Source organism: Rhinopithecus bieti, unplaced genomic scaffold (genome assembly GCF_001698545.2).
Source record: "Rhinopithecus bieti isolate Rb0 unplaced genomic scaffold, ASM169854v2 scaffold_19685, whole genome shotgun sequence".
NCBI classification, from domain to species: Eukaryota; Metazoa; Chordata; class Mammalia; order Primates; family Cercopithecidae; genus Rhinopithecus; species Rhinopithecus bieti.
In genome coordinates this window covers 16,912-39,700 of record NW_016809568.1, presented here as the reverse complement: position 1 = coordinate 39,700, position 22,789 = coordinate 16,912, and the positions used below count along the sequence as shown (strand labels likewise).

Genomic DNA, 22,789 nt, shown 5'->3' with positions numbered 1-22,789 from the left:
AGTTTATTTTTTTGATTTTATTCCTTTAAAGTAGACACAGATTTGTTTAGATACAAGCTCACTCTAGGAGCACACAGAGCTTAGCACAAAGATAAGATTAAAGGTAACAATACAGAATAATAAAGACTAAATGATACTCAGTTTCTGTGACAGAAACCTGATATCCAATATTTGCAGGCTGAAGTACTTACACTGTGATAGCAAGAACAGTTCAGGGTATAAACTAAACAGTTGAGTCTGTAGTTGTACCTTGCTTTCTATTTATTACTTCAGAGCAATTAGCATAGTTATGTGTAATGTTTGTAGATAACCTGCATTCACATAAATTAAACAATATTTTCTTTTTTTTTTTTTTTTTTTTTTGAGACAGAGTCTCACTCTGTTGCCGAGACTGGAGTGCAGTTGTTTGATCTCTGCTCACTACAACTGCTGCCTCCCAGGTTGAAGTGATTCTCCTGCCTCAGTCCCCTGAGTAGCTAGGTTTACAGGCATGCATCACCATGCCTGGCTGAGTTTTTGTATTTATAGTAGAGATGGGGTATTACCATGTTCGCCAGCTTGAACTTGAACTGCTAACCTCAGGTGATCCATGCGCCTCAGCCTCCCAGAGTGCTGGGATTACAGGCATGAGCCCTAAACAGTATTTTCTAAAATAGTATGAATACAAAGCCACAATATTTACTTTGAATTAATCACTTAAATGGTTATTTTAATACTGTTATTTATGCTTTTGAAACATAAAATGTTTTAACTGAAGTATACATTCCCCACCCACCCCCCACCGGAGTCTCGCTCTGTCGCCGGGGCTGGAGTGCAGTGGCGCCATCTCGGCTTACTGCAACCTCTGCCTCCCGGGTTCACGCCATTCTCCTGCCTCAGCCTCCTGAGTAGCTGGGACTACAGGCCCCTGCCACCATGCCCAGCTAATTTTTTTGTATTTTCAGTAGAGACGGGGTTTCACCGTGTTAGCCAGGATGGTCTCGATCTTCTGACCTCGTGATTCACCTGCCTCGGCCTCCCAAAGTGCTAGGATTACAGGCGTGAGCCACAGCACCCAGCCTCTGTTGCCCAGGCTGGAGTGCAGTGGTGCAATCTTGGCTCACTGCAAACTCGGCCTCCGAGGTTCAAGCAATTCTCCTGCCTCAGCCTCCCAAGTAGCTGGTAGTACAGTTGTGAGCCACCAGGTCCGGCTAATTTTTTTATATGGTTTTAGTAGAGACAGAGTTTCACTATATTGGCCAGGCTGTTCTCAAACTGACCTCGTGATTCACCATCCTCGGCCTCCCAAAGTGCTGGGATTACAGGCATGAGCCACCGCGCCCAGCCTAACTGATGTATAATTTTAATTTTTTAAAATGCTACATACATTATGACTAGTTCATTAAAATTATTCATACTTAGATATTTATATCTAATATCCAAAGAATATTTACAACCAAATTGTTAGTAGATATTAGTCAGACATGTTTATTACTTTATTCAATCAGGATAATTATGATTAAGCACAATTTTAGTATCTTTTATTTCACTAAATTTGTATGCGGCTGTTACAAGACAAATAAAGACAGGTGATGTGGCCACCCAAAAACTATAGTAGTTCTTCAATTAGCTATGTTGCAAGATCTAATATATTCCAGTGTATGAACATAGTCAGTTTCTATTTTTTCATCAAAATGTGTCATTGGAAGTTGTAAGATATATTTCAATATAGACCCCCATTCAGTGGCTAGGAGAGCACAGCAGAAATGGAAATGGAACTTTATAAAATTCTTCTGAAAATATGCCCCCGTTCTTTTCCTTTCTTTTTTTTTTTTTTTTTTTTTTTTTTTTTTTTTTTTTATAGGGGAACAGAGTCTCACTCTGTCCCCTGGCTGTAGTGCACTGGCGCTATCTGGGCTCACTGCAACCTCTGCTTCCCGGGTTCAAGTTATTCTCCTGCCTCTGCCTCCCGAGTAGCTGGGGCTATAGCACCCACCACCATGCCCTGTGAATTTTTTTGTATTTTTAGTAGAGATGAGGTTTCACCATATTGGCCAGGCTAGTCTCAAACTCCTGATCTTGTGATCCACCTGCCTCAGCCTCCCAAAGTGCCAGGATTACAGGCGTGAGCCATCTCACCTGGCCTTGCCCCCTTCCTTCATAATGCACATGTTTCTCATGCTTAGAGTAGCTGTGCACTTTGGGTGTTTAGAGAGAAATTGCTTTTAGGGGAATATTTTCTGGCTGACATCATCAATCTTATATGTAAACTGAGCTTTTTCTTAAGATCTAACTTTTTTCTCTCAAAAGAATCTTGCTCAGATGCAGATCTGTTTTTCTCTCCAATACTTTGGGTGTCTGTTTCAGAAGCCCTATTAATATCCCATGGTTTCTGAATAAGGTGGGCTGTCACCGTGAGAGATAACTTTTGGAGCTATCTCTATCTGGACTCATGCTGGAAATTTAGCAGTATTTTTTCCTTGTCACTATTATAAGTAGAAACTGAGGCTGAAACACTGCTCCCATTTCCATTATTGTGAAGGTGAAATTCTACCCAGGAGGCCTGCAGGCTCTCCTCCTGCAGCTCAGGCTTCCATTTCTGATGTGACCCTAGAGTGCTGCTGTGGCAAATGGAGTTCACATAAACTGTAAACTGTGCTCTGAGCTGTGCCTCAGTGGCAGATGGCAGTGGTAAAGAGAGGACACTAGCACTCAGGAGAAAGCAAGCAGGAGTGCTGTAGCCCAGTGCCAGGGAGTACAGAGCCACTGCTCTAAAATGTAAATAGCCAAAAAGATAGAGCACTATTCAACCATTTTTGTAGCAGAGTGAGAGCCTACGTTTAGCAGGCACCTGGCTTCAAGCTGCTAAACTTCCTCCTGTTATGAAGAGGTGAAAAGTTTATTTGTCATTGAATATAAGTAATTAGCATACACAGATGACCTCTTCAATCTCCAGGTGAATTTAGGATAAACTATGTATGACATGGTGCTGGAAATTCTTCTACTTGTGGACTAATTATGGTGGCTGTCTTTCTATTTTTGCAGTCTCTTAAGCAGATTGACTATGATGCATGTCACATTCAAGTTTAATTGTGTAATAAAACCATTTTCTTTCTGTTCTATTATTGTGGAGTTTCTCTGGGGCTGGAGAAAATTTTTCTTTTAATTATTGTTTCCAAATAGTCTAGAATTACCAGACATGATATAAACACATACGGTGCCAACCAGAATTTACTCTAGAGGGGACGTTCCGTCTCAGGCTTCCAGTCAACTCACATTTGTGCAGAGAAGTGTATGCTGTCCCCTAAATGTGCAGGCAGAATTGTGTTTCTGCCTATTTGTTGTTTATAGTCCTCTACAGTCACTTCTAGAGAGTCTAGATCAGATTTCTATAAATTTCACAGGGCAGCAATCAATCATTTTACTTCTTTCAATGACTCTTTTATCTTCAATCATGAAACTGATTCAGAGACCATGGGGCCCATAAACCCAAGTAGAGTAACATGTGTGCATTGAGTAGACATGTAGACAAGAAAATCTCCATTTTTTTCTTCCTTCCCTTGCTAAAAAGCTCACAAATGTGCAGGTAACATGTGCTGCTGCTCCAGCCACTCAAGCCCTAAATCTGCGGCTCCATATTTTGAGTCCAGGTCTTGGGATTTGGGAATTAAAAAACTTTTATCTGAAAAATGCAAGTCCTTTTAGTTATCAAACTCAGAGATGTTAAAATAAAAGTGCAATTATGTCTTTCTCCTCCCTTTGAATTGTGTATTCATCTTTTGAAACTGTTCAGTATTGCCACATGTAGCTATAAATTAAACTAATAATGCCACATTGGACACTATATCCCATACCCTAAACTATAACGATATATATCTAATTAATAATCAATGTTGGGCCGGGCGCGGTGGCTCAAGCCTGTAATCCCAGCACTTTGGGAGGCCGAGACGGGCGGATCACGAGGTCAGGAGATCGAGACCATCCTGGCTAACACGGTGAAACCCCGTCTCTACTAAAAAATACAAAAAAATTAGCCGGGCGAGGTCGCGGGCGCCTGTAGTCCCAGCTGCTCGGGAGGCTGAGGCAGGAGAATGGCGTGAACCCGGGAGGCGGAGCTTGCAGTGAGCTGAGATCTGGCCACAGCACTCCAGCCTGGGTGACAGAGCGAGACTCCGTCTCAAAAAAAAAAAAAAAAAAAAAAAAAAATAATCAATGTTATTTTTTTACATAAATAGAAATTACTGACAAACAACTTCGTGTCAGCCCACTCTGTGTTTCTCTTTTTGTCTTTACAAATCTTCTTGTAACTACTGCTAATCGAAGTGTAGATTCCAGGCAACTTTAATCTTTGCTCCCAGGTTATTATCTGTAAACTTTACCCAAATAAACTGTCTACTTAATATTCATGTTGTGTCAGCTTTTTTTTTTTTTTCCATGTAGACTTATCATTTAGAATGTGCTAGAGTAGCCTCTATGAGGGGATCTCCCCTTCGTTTGTACTCCACTTGCTGTAACACCAAAGGATGCAGAGCCAGGTGTAGCCTACCTAGAATCTGCAGATAACATCTGGCCTCTGCCTGGGATTTACAAAAAAGGGCCGGACTTTGGATAGAGAATGTACAGAAAACTAACAAAAGACATTTTCTGCATTGTGAGATGTCAACATAGACATCTTACAGCCCCCATTTGGGAGTGTGGCTCTGTGAGATTTTTCACATCTTGTTCATTGACCTGCTACAGTGGTGTGAGAGCTTCCAGGAGGAAATAGAATCTGATGACAGAATATGTGTAAGTATAGAAAAGCATCTTAAAAGTGAGAGAACAAGGCCACAAAGTATCCAGAGCTATGACCACAACTATATTTACCTGTAAAATGTGATACTGGAGTACAGTATTTGTGTTCTTTCTTTTACCCAAGAGCTAGCAAATCAGGACAGGTGATCCAGCTTCTGGAGCTCCACCAAAGCAGTTCCATTTCTCATTGAGAATCAGCCTGCGTCTCTCCAGCCTGGCTTATCATTGGGCCATCAGTCCCAGGTCACTGGGAATTCTCTCACAATCATCCAGGTATCTTTGAGGGATTTGAGGATGTCCAGAGCAGAATTGTGTCAGGCTGACAAGAGTAGTTAATTCTGCTTCTTTCTCAGTGTAAGAGAAATGAATCATCCTGTATTTGTTCATCCCCTCATACAAGGGGTGTCTTTGGTAGGTACCCAGATGAGAGTTTATCCAGTTTCATGGTACTTGGATGATAAACAAGAGGACATCTGGAGACCCAAATAGATAAACTAGTAAATTCCATTTCATATGACCATTAAAATAAAACATGAAGCAGTCATGGTTCCTACAGTCCAGAAACTTTTAGTCTAGACTAGCAACTGGGTAAATAATTGAACCATCATATGGTTGGTACAACAAATAGATATGCCCACAATATTGGGCATTATTTGCCACTTTATATTGTGACTTCTGATGTCTATACTTGAAAGGATATTTATGAACAGAAGAATTGTTATAATTTCTTTTTTTTTTCTTTTTTGATATGGAGTCTCCCTCTGTCACCCAGGCTGGAATTCAGTGGCACAATCTCGACTCACCACAAACTCTGCCATTTGGGTTCAAGTGATTCTTCTGCCTCAGCCCCCTGAATAGCTGGGATTATAGGTGCCCGCCACCACACCCAGCTAATTTTTGTAATTTTAATAGAGATGGAGTTTCAAAATGTTGGTCAATCTGGTCTTGAACTCCTGACCTCATGATCCACTTACCTCAGCTTCCCAAAGTGTTGAGATTATGGGCATGAGCCAACAGGCCCAGCAGTATTTCTATTTCTTTCATCCTGTTAAGTGTACATATTTTGTACATATTTGTTTCCTAATAAACTTACCCTAGAAAATCAAGGGATTTGTTTAAATTGCATATTAGCATATAATATAGAGTTGACAGGGCAGTGGCTAGAAAAGATTAAAATTACACAGACTCTGGTATTTAAGTTTCTTTTAGGTCAGCTTAGAAAAAACAAAACTGGAAATACCCCAGTGGCATAGAGAACAGAATTCTACATAGGGTCCACTTCCTGACCCAGTTCTGTTGAGATTCACCCTTTTGGAGGCCTTATTTAGGTGTGACCCTACCCTGGAGTCTTGCCTCACAGAACCTTGTAAAAGAGATCAGAGTTTTGGCTGGTGAATCCTGTTGTCTTTCTAGAGCTGCTGCTTACAATATCCTGAAATCCAAAACAGATAAATGGGAAAATAAATTATATGTTGTAGGGTCTTGGTTTTAAATTTTACATTAAAACCAGTATTTGCAGAGACATTCTGTTTAGGAACTTGTTTTCCATTCCTGCATATCCAGTAGTTGCTCCACAAGTCACAAAATGTAAATATAAACAGAATAAAATTTTCTCTAAACTACATTAAACTCTTGCTTTCCATGTTTCTTTCATCTGTCTATATTTAGCTTTAATTTTTTGCAGTTTTTTAAAAAATTTGATGGCAGAGAAACAGAAGCAACAAAATGCTGGGCCCTTTACCTAAATCCTGAAAATTATTATACACTTAGTACCAGCTCCCAGGGTGTTATGAGAATTAAATCACATAATGTGTTATGCCCAGCACACTGCTCTGTATCCTACTCTTGAGCACATAGTACCTGTTTGAAAACATTGCATTAGTACATGTGTACATGCTTTTAAATCCAGACTTATTCAGAAACTGCTGCCTTTTGTTTTTTCTGTAAACTGTAAAGAACCAGCAAAGGATATAAAACTTTAGGATGGAGATGGGTTGTCCTTATTTGTACCAGAGGGATGGCATTTATTACCCAGAAAGTTCTGAAAAAAATTATTAGGAGATACCTGCTCTTTAGGGTGCTAAATGAAGCCTACTTAAAATTACTACTAAAATTACAGAACGTAGCAGTCGTCTGTATTTTAAAGTTTGTATAAAACTGATGTTTCTTTTTTTTTTCTTTTTTGACACGGAGTCTGGCTCTGTCACCGAGGCTGGAGTGCAGTGGCGTGATCTCGGCTCACTGCAACCTTCGCCTCCCAGGTTCAAGCAATTCTCCTGCCTTAGCATGCTAAGTAGCTGGGATTACAAGTGCTTGCCACAACACCCGGCTAATTTTGTACTTTTAGTAGAGACAGGGTTACACCATGTTAGTCACACTGGTCTCGAACTCCTGACCTTGTGATCCTTCCCCGCAGCCTCCCAAATTGCTGGGATCACAGACATGAGCCACTGTGCCTGGCCTAAAACTGATGTTTCTTTATACTTACATTCAGACTATAATTTATTTTCTTTGGGAGGAATATTTCAACAGTGATGCTGTGTTATTCTGTGTGCATTAGCACATCATAAAATTTGTCCTAGGCTGGGCGCGGTGGCTCACGCCTGTATTCCCAGCACTTTGGGAGGCCGAGGCAGGTGGATCATGAGGTCAGGAGATCGAGACCATCCTGGCTAATACGGTGAAACCCGGTCTCTACTAAAATACAAAAAAATTATCCAGGCATGGTAGTGGACGCCTGTAAGCAGGAGAATGGTGTGAACTCGGGAGGCAGAGCTTGCAGTGAGCCGAGACTGCGCCACTGCACTCCAGCCTGGGTGACAGAGCAAGACTCCGTTTCAAAAAAAAAAATTGTCCTAGTGAAGTTAATGGTTAATGATTCACTTGGTTAAATATCTCTGATATATTTTTTTTCACTATAGAGTTAATTATTTTCCTCTTTATTATTAAGTATCTTTAGCAGCTGATGTGCATAAACCATCACATTTAATCTGGCAACTGTCCTTTTTTTTCTCTACATATGTTTCTATGGTGAATGAAGGCTATTATGTTTGTTTACAGGCTAGAAAAGTGGGNATTTGTTTAAATTGCATATTAGCATATAATATAGAGTTGACAGGGCAGTGGCTAGAAAAGATTAAAATTACACAGACTCTGGTATTTAAGTTTCTTTTAGGTCAGCTTAGAAAAAACAAAACTGGAAATACCCCAGTGGCATAGAGAACAGAATTCTACATAGGGTCCACTTCCTGACCCAGTTCTGTTGAGATTCACCCTTTTTGGAGGCCTTATTTAGGTGTGACCCTACCCTGGAGTCTTGCCTCACAGAACCTTGTAAAAGAGATCAGAGTTTTGGCTGGTGAATCCTGTTGTCTTTCTAGAGCTGCTGCTTACAATATCCTGAAATCCAAAAACAGATAAATGGGAAAATAAATTATATGTTGTAGGGTCTTGGTTTTTAAATTTTACATTAAAACCAGTATTTGCAGAGACATTCTGTTTAGGAACTTGTTTTCCATTCCTGCATATCCAGTAGTTGCTCCACAAGTCACAAAAATGTAAATATAAACAGAATAAAATTTTCTCTAAACTACATTAAACTCTTGCTTTCCATGTTTCTTTCATCTGTCTATATTTAGCTTTAATTTTTTGCAGTTTTTTAAAAAATTTGATGGCAGAGAAACAGAAGCAACAAAAATGCTGGGCCCTTTACCTAAATCCTGAAAATTATTATACACTTAGTACCAGCTCCCAGGGTGTTATGAGAATTAAATCACATAATGTGTTATGCCCAGCACACTGCTCTGTATCCTACTCTTGAGCACATAGTACCTGTTTGAAAAACATTGCATTAGTACATGTGTACATGCTTTTTAAATCCAGACTTATTCAGAAACTGCTGCCTTTTGTTTTTTCTGTAAACTGTAAAGAACCAGCAAAGGATATAAAAACTTTAGGATGGAGATGGGTTGTCCTTATTTGTACCAGAGGGATGGCATTTATTACCCAGAAAGTTCTGAAAAAAATTATTAGGAGATACCTGCTCTTTAGGGTGCTAAATGAAGCCTACTTAAAATTACTACTAAAAATTACAGAACGTAGCAGTCGTCTGTATTTTAAAGTTTGTATAAAACTGATGTTTCTTTTTTTTTTCTTTTTTGACACGGAGTCTGGCTCTGTCACCGAGGCTGGAGTGCAGTGGCGTGATCTCGGCTCACTGCAACCTTCGCCTCCCAGGTTCAAGCAATTCTCCTGCCTTAGCATGCTAAGTAGCTGGGATTACAAGTGCTTGCCACAACACCCGGCTAATTTTTGTACTTTTAGTAGAGACAGGGTTACACCATGTTAGTCACACTGGTCTCGAACTCCTGACCTTGTGATCCTTCCCCCGCAGCCTCCCAAATTGCTGGGATCACAGACATGAGCCACTGTGCCTGGCCTAAAACTGATGTTTCTTTATACTTACATTCAGACTATAATTTATTTTCTTTGGGAGGAATATTTCAACAGTGATGCTGTGTTATTCTGTGTGCATTAGCACATCATAAAAATTTGTCCTAGGCTGGGCGCGGTGGCTCACGCCTGTATTCCCAGCACTTTGGGAGGCCGAGGCAGGTGGATCATGAGGTCAGGAGATCGAGACCATCCTGGCTAATACGGTGAAACCCGGTCTCTACTAAAAATACAAAAAAATTATCCAGGCATGGTAGTGGACGCCTGTAAGCAGGAGAATGGTGTGAACTCGGGAGGCAGAGCTTGCAGTGAGCCGAGACTGCGCCACTGCACTCCAGCCTGGGTGACAGAGCAAGACTCCGTTTCAAAAAAAAAAATTGTCCTAGTGAAGTTAATGGTTAATGATTCACTTGGTTAAATATCTCTGATATATTTTTTTTCACTATAGAGTTAATTATTTTTCCTCTTTATTATTAAGTATCTTTAGCAGCTGATGTGCATAAACCATCACATTTAATCTGGCAACTGTCCTTTTTTTTCTCTACATATGTTTCTATGGTGAATGAAGGCTATTATGTTTGTTTACAGGCTAGAAAAAGTGGGAAAAACACAGGCTCTTCCACTTACTAGATGTTTGTCAAAATATCCTTCTTGGGCCAAAAACATTGGCATTACTGGTGAGCTTGTTAGAAATTCACAAAATTAGCTGGGCATGGTGTCTCTACCTGTAATCCCAACACTTTAGGAGGCCAGAGGGGGCAGATCACCTGAGGTAAGGAGTTCAAGACCAGCCTGACCAACATAAAGAAACACCATCTCTACTAAAAACACACACACACACACAAAATTACCGAGTGTGGTGGGGCATGCCTGCAATCCCAGATACTTGGGAGGCTGAGGCAGGAGAATTTCTTGAACCTGGGAGGCGAAGGTGGCGGTGAGCCGAGATGGCACCATTTCACTCCAGCTTGGTCAACAAGAGCGAAACTCCATCTCTAAATAAATAAATAAATCAGACTTTATTCCAGATCTTCTGCGGGGGAGGGGAGGGACCTGCATAACGAGGTCTTCAGCTTATTGTACATATTAAAACTTTAGAGATGCTCTTCTAACTCAACATGTCTTTTCCATCTGAAAAATATTCACAACTCATTCTGTATGATGTAAATATAGCACTCAAAAATGTACATGTTCATGTTCTTGCCCTTAATTTTATACTTTATTTTAATCTAGAAAAATACATGAATTGATGTGGATCTTATGCTGCTCTTTCTTCTCTGAGTTAGAGAATACATTAGATAATATTTCTGTTTTGAAATCATTTTATTGGATAATTTTAGTCAGTTCTATAAGTCAGAACCAGTTCTCTTTACTCTCTCATTTCACCTTAAGTCAAATTAAAAATTCCGCCCATGGCCACTTGGTAAAAATGTGTGTGTGTGTGTGTATGTGTATGTTTTTCAGGGACTATTACAATTTAGAGATGTGGCCATAGAATTCTCTCTGGAGGAGTGGCATTGCCTGGACACTGCACAGCGGAATTTATATAGGGATGTGATGTTAGAGAACTACAGAAACCTGGTCTTCCTTGGTGAGGATAACTTGAGTACATAATAATATACCCTAAAGGTTTTATTTATTTATTTATTTATTGTATAATTTTTTTAGTAATTTATTCTTTGCATAAAAGAGTTTTGGATCCCCATTTTCCAGAAAATCTTCAGAATTTGTTCATTTAGAAAAGAATTTCTTCAACGTGTTCCATCTTAATCCAAACTTTCCACATTCCTGAGTTGATCTATATTCTTCATTCTAAATTAGTGGTAATTCCAGAAATTTAATGGCATAAAATATTGTTGCCCCCACCTGAAAATCTAATTGCCACCACCAATTTTTGATTCAGTAGTACCAGATAGTAAAATTAAGAAACCTACAAGTTGAAAGTATTTTCTAATTATTTAGAAATTTCTGTTATGTTAGTATTTTTGTATTAATTTACTAGAATATTTTGTCACATTCTCTCTGCTGAGCACATTACTAGCTTGTAATTGGAGAATATAAGCAAGATTTATGTTCTTTATTTTTAATAAAACAGGTATTCCTGTTTCTAAGCCAGACCTGATCACCTGTCTAGAGCAAGGAAAAAAACCTTTGACTATGAAGAGACATGAGATGGTTGCCAAATCCCCAGGTAGGTGCCAGTGAAAATGAATACAACAGACGACACAGATAAGGGGTCCCAAGGTCAAAGAGAAAGCCAGTCCTTAAAGTGTGATTTGGGAAGCTGTGTTCCAAAGGAAATAGTTCTTGGGCAGCTGTTTTTTTGTTTGTTTGTTTGTTTGTTTTTTCTTTTTTAATTTTGCTCTTACAAAGGAGCATCATCTGTCTTATGCTTTTAAATTCTCTAAGGATTTTCCTTTTCTTTCAGTGAGCTTCCTTCAAGTTCACAGTGAGAGCCAAAGTCCTCTTCATGGCATATAAGAGACTGTACAATGTGGCTGCTTTTCCTTAATTTTTGGGACACACAAATATCTGCATGATTTTGAGAAACTAAAATTACTCTCAAAGTTCTCTTTTTGCATCAGGTCTGAAATGTCTGAGAGTAATAGTTTCTGTTGAATTTTGTTTGTTCATTTTCTGCACAATCCATTCCGTTTTATTACTATCTAGTCTTGAAATATATAGTTTGAAATTATAAGTATGACATCCCTCTGCTTTGTTATTTTTCCTCATGGTTGCTTTGGCTATTCAAAGTTCATTTTAGTTTCATGTAAATTTTTGAATTATATTTTCCATTATTGTGAAAATAGTACCACTGCAATTTTAATTAATAGGAGGTTTATTGAATCTATAGATTGGATAATATGGCACTTCAATAATATTTATTTTTTCAATTCATAGATAAAATATTTTAAAATTTATTTGTATCTTTTCTAATTTTCCTTTTTTTATTGTAAAGATTTTTTACCTCCTTAATACCTCAGAAATTTCATGATTTTAATGCGGTTTCGAAAATATGATTTTGGCCAGGCACAGTGGCCTCATGCCACTGTTGATCCAGGAGGGAGATCACAACTCACCTCCCTGAGATCGTCATAATCTCTTCTTAGGGCTTAGGCATCTCTATTTTTGGGAGATTAGGTTGCGTACGATAACCCAGGCTGGTCTCAAAATTTTTGGGCCCTGAAACAGCTTCTCCAAACCTTTTTATTGTACCATGTTAGCTGTTCCATTACAGGTGTGGCCGCCATAATCCCCAGCCCACTGGTTTGGGGAGGCTGGAGGCAGGCAGATACGAGCTTCAGGATGTCAACCATACTGCCTACATGGGTGAAAACCCCCGCCTCTACTTAAAAAAATACAAAAAAATAAGGCTGAGGCCATGGTAGCCATGCGCCTGTATTCCCGCTACTTTGGGAGGCTGAGGCAGAGGAATCACTTGAACCCGGGAGACAGAGGTTGCGCAGAAAAAGAACACTGGGCCTAGATTGTCCACTGCCACTCTAGGGTTCTGGGGTCAGAGTAGGGGGACTCCGTGTCAAAAAAAACAGGAAAAACTAATAATGGTAAAGTATTGCCAGGATTGGTTTCTTCCCGTATTGGTTATTCCCAAGCCCGTTCTTCCTAATTTAACCATTATTTCGTTGTCACTGGGGCAGTGAAGCCCGGAGATTAGGTCCTTGCTTCCAGGCCCGTGAGAGGAGGTGAGCTCTAGTCTCAGAAAAAAAATTATTTAATGGTATAGTCAATAAAATTTTTTCTTCTTCTATTTTATCAGATATGTATGAAACCATAGATGTATGTTAATTTTATATTTTGCTAGTTTACTGAGTATATCTATTAGTTTAGACAGATTTTAATATACTGTTTATGGTTTTTTAAATATAAGATTGTATGATCTACAAATAGCAGCATTTTACTTATTTTTTAATTTCAGTGGATTTTTTTATTTCTTTGATTAATTCTTCTGCCACATACTTCCAGTGCTACATTAAAATAGAAGCATTGACAATGGGCACAATATAGCTTTGTATTGGTGTCTGAATTTGATGGAACAAACACCTCTTCAAGTTTTCATAAACTGATTTGAGAAGGTAAAGATTTTCTTTTATCGGGCCCTTAGGGTGATGAGATGCCCTCTGAATTTGTAGTGAAGAGGGGTTGTAGCTTGGTCACAAGGATGCTGGGTCTCCACTAGGGTTCACCTTCAGTTAGCCTGTTGCGGGGGCTTGGGTAGTTGTAATTCCTGTTTTATTTTTGGACAGACTGCATATCTTTCAGGACTTTGCTCTGTAGGGCAGACACTAGGGCATGCTTTTGCAGTCAGGTCTGCATATGCTGGGCCTTAAATCAGGATGTGGATGAGTGTGGCTTTCAGTAAGTACCAGAGAGCCTTTCCTCAGGTAACTGTGTGGGTTTCTATATAGGCAGAACTGACAATAAACTGTGGCTCACATAACTGAAACTGAGTCAGTGAACTGTTTCAGGGACCACGGTAAAGGCCAGAGTCTGCAGGCCTGCCTACATGGCTGTAAATGAGTGCCTTCCTCCAGGTCTCTGGCATAGCAGGACCGCTGCCAGTCCGGGGCTGGGAGGAGTCTGTGATGGTTACAGAGTAAGTTCAGAATTCTCTGTGGGACCAAGTTGGGTGAACCCTATCCTGGTCTGTAGGCAAGAACTGGGGTCCTGTAATTTCCCATCTGAATGAAGGCCTGCCTTCCGAATAGAACATGTCTCGAACTGAAGCTTTAACAGCATTTCACAACTCCATCCCTGGATCTCAAATCTCTCTTAGAGGCGCTTATTTTGGAGATGGCGTCTTGCTACATAATCAAGGCTGGTCTCAAAATCCTGGCCTGAAGCATTTCTCCAACAGTAATGTACCATGTAGCTGTCATTACAGGTGTGAACCATAATGCCTGGTTCTCTCATAAAGTCATTTTTGGTCAGGGATGGCTGACTTTTTTTGCTGTGAGGGGATATGAAAATAGAGCACTTTTATTCTTTTCATCTCACTGATGTCACTCTCCTTATACATTTCTTTCTTTCTATATTCTATTTCAAATTTGTAATTTTAGATTCAGATATTTAGACAATATGCTAGAATTTGCATGGTATGCCGAAAGTAAATTAGATAATTAGTAAGCACTCCATATTTATGAAAATAGTTACTAAATGGTTATATTTACTAAATATAAATAGTTACTAGTTATAAGTAGTTATAAAATTATGGGATTTTCATCTACTTTCTTCACCCTGTATATAAATAATAACAGAGTTTACTTCCTAATATTTGTTTTCGTATCAGAGGGTCTAACCTATTCTGCAAAATATATATATATATTTTTTCTATATTTAACAATGTAAGGCTATTCTTTGCTTCTAAAGTTGGAATACAGCAGTTTTGTGTGAGAATAACATATTTAAAACGTAAAAAGCAGCTCTAGTTTCTTTTAAATGCTAATTTATTAAAAGTTTCTCATTAGAATCTTTTTATAATTATACTGCATATTCTCTGAAATTTTACTGCCACACAGTGCATGCCAATGATTCAAAATACCTGTATATGATAAGTACATAATAATAGTTTAAAGATTGCAGTTACCTCAACAATTTTTTTTTTTTTTTGAGAAGGAGTTACCCTCTCTCATCCAGGCTGGAGTGTGGTAGTGCTATCTTGGCTCACTGCAACCCTCACCTTCCGGGTTCAAGCAATTCTCATGCCTCAGCCTCCCAAGTAGCGGGGATTACAGGCATGTGCCACCGTGCCTGGCTAATTTTTGTATTTTTAGTAGAGATGGGGTTTCATCACGTTGACCATACTAGTCTTAAACTCCTAACCTCAGGTCATCCGCCTGCCTCAGCCTCCCAAAGTGCTGAGATTACAGGCATGAGCCACAGCGCCTGGCCTGACAGATTTTTGTAATGATACTTACATGTGTTATACCAGATTTTATGAGTAAACATTTATCTTATTTTTTGAAGTTCTGTATTAGCATGTTTTTTCAGTGTAGTTTTTTTGTTTGTTGTTGTTGTTGTTTTGAGAGGAAGTCTCGCTGTCTTGCCCAGGCTAAAGTGCACTGGCGCAATCAGCTCACTGCAACCTCCGCCTTCCGCGTTCAAGCCATTCTTCTGCCTCAGCCTTCCGAGTAGCTGAGACTACAGGCGCGCCACCACTCCTGGCAAATTCTTGCATTATTATTCGAGACAGTGTTTCACCATATTGTCCAGGCTAATCTCAAACTCCTGACCTCCTGATCTGCCTGTCTTGGCCTCCCAAAGTGCTGGAATTATAGTCATAAGCCCCTGCGCCTGGCCTCAGTGTAGGTTTCTTAACATAAGTTTATTGTGCCTGTTGGTTTTACTTACATATTATAATTTTAGATAATTTGCAATTCTGTTTGTACACTTTAAGTCCATTTGAGGTTTAACTAAGAGATAAATTGCACATGTCTATCCCAATCAGATTACATATGTGTGTTTGTAAATATGACCCCAGTTTTAGTTACGGGTTGTCTTATATTCTTAGCTGATTTTCAGTGGTAGTTTTATCTTGCCTAAGTGATTAGTCATGAAGATAGTCTATTTCACCATGTGTTTAATGATGAATATATATTTCCTTTTGTGAGAGAAACACTTTTGTGATTTGAAGGTAATTTTCAAAAGACTTATAATTCTGGATTTTTTCAGTTTTCTTTAAAACATTGTTTTAAAACACATAACATAAAGTTTACCATCTTAAATTTATTGAAGTGTACATTTCAGGGCCAGGCATGGTTGTGGCTCTCATCTGTAATCCCAGGATTTTGGGAGGCCAAGACAGGAGGATTCCTGGAGCCCAAAAGCTTGAGACCAGCCTGGGGAACATATAGAGACCCCTTTCTATAAAAAAAAATTAATAATAGTCAGGCATCGTGGTGTGCAGCTGTGGTCCCAGCTACATGGGAGATTGAGGGGGAGTCAAAATTGTGCCACTACACTCCAGCTTGGGTGACAGAGTGAAACCCTGTGTCAAAATAAACAAGGTGTTTATTTCAGGCATGTTAAGTATATTCACATTGTTATGCAAAAGACTTCTAGAAATTTTGCATCTTGTAAAACTAAAACTCAATACCCATTAAATAACAACTGCTCATTTTACCTTCTCTCCAGCCCTTGACAGACAAACCTTCCGCTTTCTGTTTTTATGGTTTTGACTACTTAAGGTATCTCATATAAGTGGAATCATACAGTATCCATAATTTTGTTACTGGATTAATTCAGGTGACATAATATTCTCAATGTTTATCTTAAAATGTGACAAGATTGTTTTATTTAAGGTGGAATAATATTCCATTATGTGTATATGTTACTTTTTTTATATATTTTTAAATCAAGAGACATCTGGGTGGCTTCAGCCTTTTGGCTTTTGTGAATACTGGTATGATAAAGACAGATTTTCAAATATGTCTTCCAGGTCCTGTGTTGCTTTCTTTTTTTTCTTGAGATGGAGTCTCACTCTGTCGCCCATGCTGGAGTGCAGTGGTGTGATCTCAGCTAACTACCACCTCTGCCTCCTGGGTTCAAGCAATTCTCCTGCTTCAGCCTCCCGAGTAACTGGGATTTTAGGTGCCCACCACCATGCCTAGCTAATTTTTTGTATTTTTAGTAGAGACAGGGCCAGCCTCGTCTCAAACTCCTGGTGTCAGGTGATGTGTTCCCGCCTCAGCCTCCCAAATTGCTAGGATTACAGGCTTGAGCCATTGTGCCTGGCCTTTTTTACATATTTTGGATATAGATTTACAAATGAGAAACATTTATAACTTTTAAAAATAATGACTGCATCTTTGTTATCTACCAACATTCAACTTAGGTTTCATTTTTATTGCATCATCAACAGATTTGGTGTTTTTTAAAAAATTTATAGTGGCCTTTCTGGCCGTGCGCGGTGGCTCAAGCCTGTAATCCCAGCACTTTGGGAGGCCGAGACGGGCGGATCACGAGGTCAGGAGATCGAGACCATCCTGGCTAACACGGTGAAACCCCGTCTCTACTAAAACTACAAAAAACTAGCCGGGCGAGGTGGCAGGCGCCTGTAGTCCCAGCTACCCGGGAGGCTGAGGCAGGAGAATGGCGTGAACCCGGGAGGCGGAGCTTGCAGTGAGCTGAGATTCGGCCACAGCACTCCAGCCTGGGTGACAGAGCGAGACTCCGTCTCAAAAAAAAAAAAAAAAAAAAGAAAATGATGCCAAGACCAATGTGATGTCTTACTCCTGTATTTTTTTCTAAAAGATTTGTTAGTTATTTTATGTCTAAGTATTTTATTAAAATATATTTTGTAACATTCAAGGAAATAATCCAACTTTATTGGTGTTGATATTCAGTTTTCAACATCATTTTTTGAAGAGATTATTTTTCTCTATTTTGTACTCTTGGCAACTTTGCGGAAGATCATTTGGTAATATACAGAAGGGTTCATTTCTGAGCTCTCTATTCTGTTCTTTCATCTGTTTATCTTTGTGTCAGTATCACATTGTTTATGTTCTGTAACTTTTAACTCTAGGTTGTATTGACATTTTGTGAAAAATGAAATTTTTTGACCCCTGAGCAAGAATATGTTGAAGAGTGTTTCATATACACATAGTTTTGAATTTGCCAGTTTGACTTTTGCTTTTAATTCCCAGTTTCATTCACTTTTTATTGGAAAACACACATGCATAATTTTAGTCTTTTTTAAATGATTGCTTTTGTTGTTTTGAGACAAGATCTTAGCGTCACCTAGTGTGGAGTACAGTGGCATAATTTTGGCTCTCTGTAGCCTCAGCCTCCTGGGCTCAAGTGATCCTCTTACCTCAGTTTTCTGAGTAGCTAGGACTACAGATAGGCACTACCATGTCTTGCTAATTGTTTGTTTGTTTGTAGGTTTGAATCTGACTATGTTGCCCAGGCTGGTCTCAAACTTTTGGCACCAATGGATCCTCTTACTTTCATCTCCCAAAGGGTTAGGATTATAGGCAGCAGCCATGGCACCCAATCAGTATTTTTGAAATTAATAAAACTTGGTGTGTGTCCTAAGAGAATACACCAGATGTAAATAAGAATATTGCGTATTATCTTGGTTTTGACTGGAAAGTTTTGTATGCGTCTGTGAAGCCTAGTTGGTCTATAATATGGTTTGGATGTCCATGTTCTCCAAACCTCATGCTGCAATATAAATCCTTAATGTTGGATGTAGGACCTGGTGGGACATGTTTGGATCATGGGGGCAAATTTCTCATGAATGGCTGGTACATTTTCTTGGTAACCATAAAGTTTACACTCTATTAATTCAACTGAGAGTAGGTTCTTTAAAAGAACCTGGCTCCTTCACCTCACACTTGCTCTGTCTCTTACCGTATAATACATCCAGTTACCCTTTATTTTTCACCATGATTGTAAGTTTCCTGAGACCCTCACCAGAAGCAGATATTGGCACACACTTCTTATACAGTCTGCCAAACTGTGAGCCAAATAAACCTCTTTTTGTTATAAATAATGTACTCTCAATTATTCCTCTATTTGGAAAATAATTAACATAGTCTATAATGTTTTCTAAGTTTTCTGTTTGTTATTTTTTATCTGAATTTTCTATTTATTATTGCAAATGGGGTCTTGATGTCTACGATGATTATGTTGCTATGTATGTCTTGCTTCACTTTTGTCAATATTTGCTTTATATATTTTGGAGCCCTGATGTTATATACACATATACATATAGAAAGGTAAATATTATAGATTTCTGGTATATCAACTCACTTTGTCATAATACAATATCAATCTTTGTCTCATAGTAGTACATGACTTAAAGCATGTTGTGTCTAGTATAATTATGACCACCTCACTCAATTGTGGTTACTATTTTCATGGAATATACAATTTTTCCATTCTGTTACTACAGCCTATTTGACTGAATGCTAAGATGAGTCTCTCGTAGGCAGCATACTGATTGCTTTTTTAAAAACCACTCAGGCTTTCTATTTCTTTTTCTTTATATAATTTTATTTATTTATATATTTATTTATTTAGACATGCAGTTTTGCTCTTGTTGCCCAGGCTGGAGTGCAATGGTGCGATCTCAGTTCACTTCAACCTCCGCCTCCCGGGTTTAAGCGATTCTCCTGCCTCGGCTTCCAGAGTAGCTGGTATTACAGGTGCCCGCCACCATGCCCGGCTAATTTTTTGTATTTTTAGTAGAGACAGGGTTTCACCATGATGGCCAGGCTGGTCTTGAACTCCTGACTTCAGATGAGCTGCCCATTTCGGCCTCTCAAAGTGCTGGGATTACAGGCGTGAACCACCACGCCTGACCTCATTTATTTTTGAAATAGGGCCTCACTCTGTCAACCAGGCTGATTTGCATGTCTCACTGCTATCCAAACCTCCCAAACTCAGATTGTCCTCTCATTTTAGCCTCCCAAGTAACTGGGTTACTAGTATGTGTCATCACACCCAGCTAGCTTTTTTGTATTTTTTGTAGAGACAGAGTTTTCCCATGTTGCCCAGGCTGGTCTTGAACTCCTGGGATCAAGTGATCAGCCTACATTGGCCTTCCAAAATCCTAAGATTACATTTTATTTTATTAAGTAGTTTAATTAATTTATATTTAAAATGATTGCTTAAAGAAATGAAGTTGTTATTTCCCGTTATATTGTTATTGTTTTATGTGTTTCTAGTAGTTTTATTTTTCTCATTTCCTGTTTTACTTTCTTAATTTTTATTTAATTTTGTACTGGCATGCATTATTTTTTACTTTCTTTTGCATACATTCTATAAATATTATCTTTGTAATCATCTTGAAAATTGGAGATTACATATATCTTAAAACAATATGTTTTAATTTTATAACAACTTCAATTTAATACAAAAGCTATGTCTCTATATTTTCCAGTTATTGATATTAAAATTATTTTATATGGTATATTTATTAACAAATTTAGGCAGAATTTTTTTTTTTTATTTTTTTTATTTTTTTGAGACAGAGTCTCACTCTATTGTCCAGGCTGTAATGCAGTGACACAGTCTCGGCTCACTGCAGGCTCCACCTCCCAGGTACAAGTGATTGTCCTGCCTCAGCCTCCCATGTAGCTGGGATTACAGGTGTGCACCACCATGCCTGGCTAATTTTTGTATTTTTAGTAGAGACAGGGTTTCACCGTGTTAGCCAGGCTGGTCTCAAAGTCCTGGCCTTATGATTCTCCCTCCTTGGCCATCCAAAGCACTGGGATTACAGGCATGAGCCACTGTGCCCGGCTGATTTATGCACATTTACTTACGTTTTTTATATTCTATAAAAGAACTTTAAAGGTTTTATGAACAATCATTTTGCTTTTGTTTTGTTTTGTTTTTGTTTTTGTTTTGTTTTTTGAGACTGAGTGTCGCTCTGTTGCTCAGGATGGAGTGCAGTAGTGGAGTGCAGTGGGCACCATTGCACCTGGCCTATTTTTTTTTTTTGTAAGATGGAGTCTTTCTCTGTCACACAGGCTGGAGTACCATGGCATGATTTTGGCTCACTGCAACCTCCACTTCCTTGATTCAAGAAATTCTCCTGCCTTGTCCGCCTCAGTAGCTGGGACAACAGGAATGCGCCACCATGTCCGAATAATTTTTGCACTTTTAGTACAGATGGTGTTTCACCATGTTATTCAGGCTGGTCTTGAACTCCTGACCTCAGACAATTCACCCGCCTCAGCCTCCCAAAGTGTTGGGATTACAGGCGTGAGCCAGGTTGCACAACCCCGTATGGTATATCTTGTAGGATTGTGCTAATGGTGAGGAACACTCAACTTTTATTTTGGAAAGTCTTTATACTCTTTTTGAAGTAAAATAATTTTGAATCAAGTATTACTGGTTAGAAGTTTTTGTTGTTGTTACGTTAAAATTTGGGAAGTTCTCAGCTTTTTTTTTTTAATCTTCAAGTAACCTTTGTATTACTTTACCTTATATTCTAAGATTCCTTTCATGAATACATGGATCTACTTGTTTTACATCCCATGTTTTAATTTTTTTGTAATTTAATATTTTGTGTTATATATTTTTGGGTATGTCACATCACACCAGTTAATTATGTGTTGATTTTTTAGTTTATATTATAATTGTACATAACAATATGTTTTTTAGTTTATATTATTGTATATAAGAATATTTAACTCTGTACAATTTAAGACAATGTAGAGCAAAATTAAATATGAAAAAGCCATCTAACTATTGCCAATATAATTATTTTTATGTGTCTTTGCCTGTATAAATATTATCCCTGTAGTTTTGTGTCACTTGTATATTTGTTGTGTAGGTTTGGTGTAACAGGGTTTTGTTTTTGGTTTTGGTTTTTTTGAGAGGGAATTTTGCTCTTATTATGCAGGCTGCAGTACAACGGTGGGATCTCAGCTCACTGAAACCTCCAACTTCTGGGTTCATGCCATTCTCCTACCTCAGCCTCCTGAGTAGCTGGGATTACAGGCATGTGCCACCACACCTGGCTAATTTTGTACTTTTAGTAGAGACAGGGTTTCACCATTTTGGTCAGGTTGTTCTCGAACTCCTGACCTCAGGTGGTCTGCCTGCCTCGGCCTCCCACAGTGCTGGGATTACAGGTGTGAGCCACTTCATCTGGCCTGTAACAGTTTTTTAATCCTGTCTAGGTGAGTAGTCATAAAATCTCTCCCAATTTCAACGTCTATTTATTTGTGAATCTATATTAATTTTGTGTCAGAGAAACACTTTTGGATTTGAAGATAATTTAAAAACAATAATTACTCTGTATTTTAGGTATTATTGTTTATTTTTACTTATGTGTTATGTGTCAAAAACACATAACAAAATTAACAATAAAATTTTCTAGGCCAAGCACGGTGGCTTATGCCTGTAATCCCATCACTTTCAAAGGCCAAGGCGGGTGGATCATGGTGTCAGAAGATCGAGACCATCCTGGCCAACATGGTGAAACCCCGTCTCTACTAAAATACAAAAAATTAGCCAGGCGTGGTGCCGTGCACCTGTAATTCCAGCTACTGAGAAGCCTGAGGCAGGGGAATTGCTTAAACCCAGGAAGTGGAGGTTGCAGTGAGCTGAGATAATGCCACTGCAGTTTTGCCTGAGAGTTAGAGTGATAAGTACATATTTCTAAATATTCAGGTTGGTCATATTAATTATATTGACATTGTTATGCAGCATATCACTAGAATGTTTTTATCTGGCAAAGCTAAATCTCATTATACATTAAACAACTACCAATTCTTCCCATTTCGTGGCACTTTTCAAACACCACTCTGTTTTCTGTTTTTAAGAGTATAACTGCTTTATGTATCTCATACAATCTGTGTCTTTTTCTGGCTGGCTCATTTTATTTTGCATAATGTCATCAATATTTATCTTAACAGTTAGACTATTTTCTGCTATTTGAAAACTGAATGAGATTCCAGTATTTTTCTATCTACTGAATGATTTGGTGACAGAAATTTGCGTTGCTTTAACCTATTGGCTTTCAGTAACAATGCTGCAATAATTATGTGAAAGCTAACATGTGTGCTGCATTTTTTTTTTTTTTTTT

The 22,789-nt window shown here is 38.6% G+C and overlaps 1 protein-coding gene across 1 annotated transcript in view; it reads left to right on the top strand.

Moving 5' to 3' along the window:
* The window catches only part of LOC108540607 (zinc finger protein 626-like), a 38,059-nt gene that overhangs the window by 7,981 nt on the left and 7,289 nt on the right, over nt 1-22,789 (top strand). The window contains 2 exon segments of the mRNA XM_017889730.1: nt 10,690-10,816; nt 11,321-11,416. Of these exon segments, the coding sequence (XP_017745219.1) occupies nt 10,690-10,816; nt 11,321-11,416 (223 nt within the window).